The sequence below is a fragment of the Bison bison genome, unplaced genomic scaffold (genome assembly GCF_000754665.1).
Source record: "Bison bison bison isolate TAMUID 2011002044 unplaced genomic scaffold, Bison_UMD1.0 scf7180017864285, whole genome shotgun sequence".
In the NCBI taxonomy this organism is placed as follows: domain Eukaryota; kingdom Metazoa; phylum Chordata; class Mammalia; order Artiodactyla; family Bovidae; genus Bison; species Bison bison.
In genome coordinates this window covers 2,070,916-2,073,579 of record NW_011494857.1, presented here as the reverse complement: position 1 = coordinate 2,073,579, position 2,664 = coordinate 2,070,916, and the positions used below count along the sequence as shown (strand labels likewise).

Here is a 2,664-nt window from a genome sequence, read left to right as displayed (position 1 = left end):
AGCCGTGTGCTCTTCCGATCTGCCACGCTGGCGCAGGGGGTGGAACTGGCGGCGTTGGAGGCAGTGGTGGCGCCAGCGTGGCCGGTGGACCAGAGCTCCTGGATACCTACGTGGCCTACTTGGATGGCCAGGCCTTCGGGGGCAGCGGCACTCCTGGCCCCCCATACCCCCCGCAGCTCATGACTCCCTCTAAGCTCCGGGGCCGGGCGCTCGGGGCCGGCGGAGGCCTGCGGCCGGGCCCCGGTGGGGGACTCCGAGACCCTATCACTCCCACCAGCCCCACTGTCTCGGTGACGGGGGCGGGAACCGATGGGCTGCTGGCCCTGAGCGGTTGTACGGGATCCTCGACGGCAGGTGTGGCTGGCGGCCCCGTGGCTGTAGAGCCGGAAGGTCCGCCAGTGCCCTTGCCGTCGGCCTCCTCCCTCCCTCGAAAGCTGCTGCCCTGGGAGGAGGGCCCGGGCCCGCCGCCGCCCCCCCTGCCGGGGCCCTTAGCCCAACCTCAGGCCTCAGCCTTGGCCACTGTAAAAGCCAGCATCATCAGTGAACTCAGCTCCAAGCTTCAGCAGTTTGGGGGCTCCTCGGCAGCTGGTGGCGCTCTGCCCTGGGCCCGGGGAGGCAGCGGGGGAAGCGGGGACAGCCACCACGGGGGAGCCAGCTACGTCCCCGAGCGGACTTCCTCCCTGCAGCGGCAGAGGTGAGCAGGGTGCAGGGCTGGCGGTTGGCAGTGGAAGCCAGAGGGCTGATGCTGTGGGTACCTAAGTCCACCTCCCACACCAACCCTGTCCCTTTAGGCTGTAGAAAGAAAACAGAAACCAGGTTGGCTTGGAGAAGTTTGCCCTTAGAGAAGCATGCTTTCCCAGGCACTCGAAATTTCCCTTTATCTCAGTAGCTTCTGTGATCTCCTCCCATCACCATGACAACCCACATTCCATGATGAACAAAAAGAGTGATGAACAGAGGAGATTGGAGCACAACTTGCCGATGTCCGTTTCCTTGGTGGGTTGTCAGTTCTGACAACCCCTGAAATCTTCGTGTCCCTTTGAGCCTAGTGTTGTTTCAAGACAAGAGGCTTTAGGGCATGGTGGTTACAAGCATGGTTTTGGAGCTAGGTTTTTGGTTTTTTTGGCGGGGGGGGGCCTGCTTCCAGCCCCGCACTTGCTAACTGGGTGACCTTCAGCAAAGGAATCTACTTCTCTGTAGAAGGAGGCAGGCATAGAACTCACCTAAAAGGGTTTTTGAGGCCAACTGTACCATGAGATGGAAGAGGGGAGGGGGTCTCTTAAAAGGCCATCAAGTATAGATGGAGGAAGTTTTCCAAAGCAGCTAGCTAGTTGGAATCAGCTCAAAGTTCAAGCCCTTCTAATCTAAGGGAAAGTATAGTCACATTCCTGACTCAGACACACAGTGTCAGGAGGTTTTTTAACCCTCTTGTCCTTCTTCAGAGCTTACTTTAATTCTGCTCGAGGGTTTGATATCCTTACAGTGATATTCTAAGGTGGTTTTTAAGGTCTTTGAGATCTTGAGGCATCTCACTGATGACAGAGGAAAGGATGCTTAGTTTAGTTGACCTGTCCACCAATGATTGACTTGCCATCTGTTCTGTTACCGGGCGCCCTTCAGGGGGCTGCTGCTGCTGCTAAGTCACTTCAGTCGTGTCCGACTCTGTGCAACCCCATAGATGGCAGCCCACCAGGCTCCCCCGTCCCTGGGATTCTCCAGGCGAGAACACTGGAGTGGGTTGCCATTTCCTTCTCCACCCTTCAGGGGGAGAGGGAGGGAATCCCGCAGTGGACAAAACAAGCAATGCATATCCCTTATAGAGCTCACAGCCTGATAAGCAGAGGTGGAGGTCAGACAGGAAACAAAGTCATTGCTGTCATCCTAGGGAAAAAATACAATGGGATGGTTTGGGAGAGGTGTCTCAAATAAAAGGCAAGCTAAACAGAGAGTGGAGGAGGGAAGGGAGCGAACTGTGTGGCTCCTCAAGGGACGAGAGCACTAAGCTGAGGGAACCATTCAAAGGCCCTGAGGCAGGGACTGTTGTGGAGGGAGCTAAAGGGATGAGGGGAACCCTTTTCTCCCCTCGTTTCTTCTCTCTTTCATCGCCCTCTCATCTCTCTCTCTCTCTCTGTCCCCTGTCCCCTTCCATCTCTCTCCCCTGAATGCTCCCCTTCTTTTTTTTGTTCCTCTCTCACCGTCTCCCTGTCTTCCACTCTGCTGTGACTTGGCCATACCCCGAAAGGCAGTATAGGGTAGTGGTTAAGAGCTCAGACTTTGGTGCCATATAACTGGGCTCTGCCACTTCCTGGCTGTGTGTCCTTAGGCAGGTTACTTAACCTCTCTGTGCTGCTGATAATAATAGTAACCTGCATCAGGGCTGTCACGGGGATTCCATTGAGATGTGATCTGTAAAAGCACTTAGAACAATGCCTGGCACACGTGAGCATCAGTAAGTGGTGGCGATTATTATTATTATCATTTAATGTCTCTTTTTCTTTCATCTCTCTCGACTGTCGCCCTCCCTGTCCTCTTACTTTTCTCTCCCTTCATTTTCTGTCCTGACATCCATCTTACCCCCTCGGTCGCCCCTTCCATCTCTTCCCATCTCTCTACCCACCGCCCTGTCTCTCTTCCTCTCTCCCTATATCTTGACCTCTGCCTCTT

At 55.3% G+C, this 2,664-nt stretch overlaps 1 protein-coding gene across 1 annotated transcript in view; it reads left to right on the top strand.

Moving 5' to 3' along the window:
• Positions 1-2,664, top strand: part of SHANK1 (SH3 and multiple ankyrin repeat domains 1) — a 46,586-nt gene that overhangs the window by 42,698 nt on the left and 1,224 nt on the right. Inside the window, 2 exon segments of the mRNA XM_010849732.1 lie at positions 37-694; positions 1,443-1,482. Coding sequence (XP_010848034.1) covers positions 37-694; positions 1,443-1,482 — 698 coding nt within the window.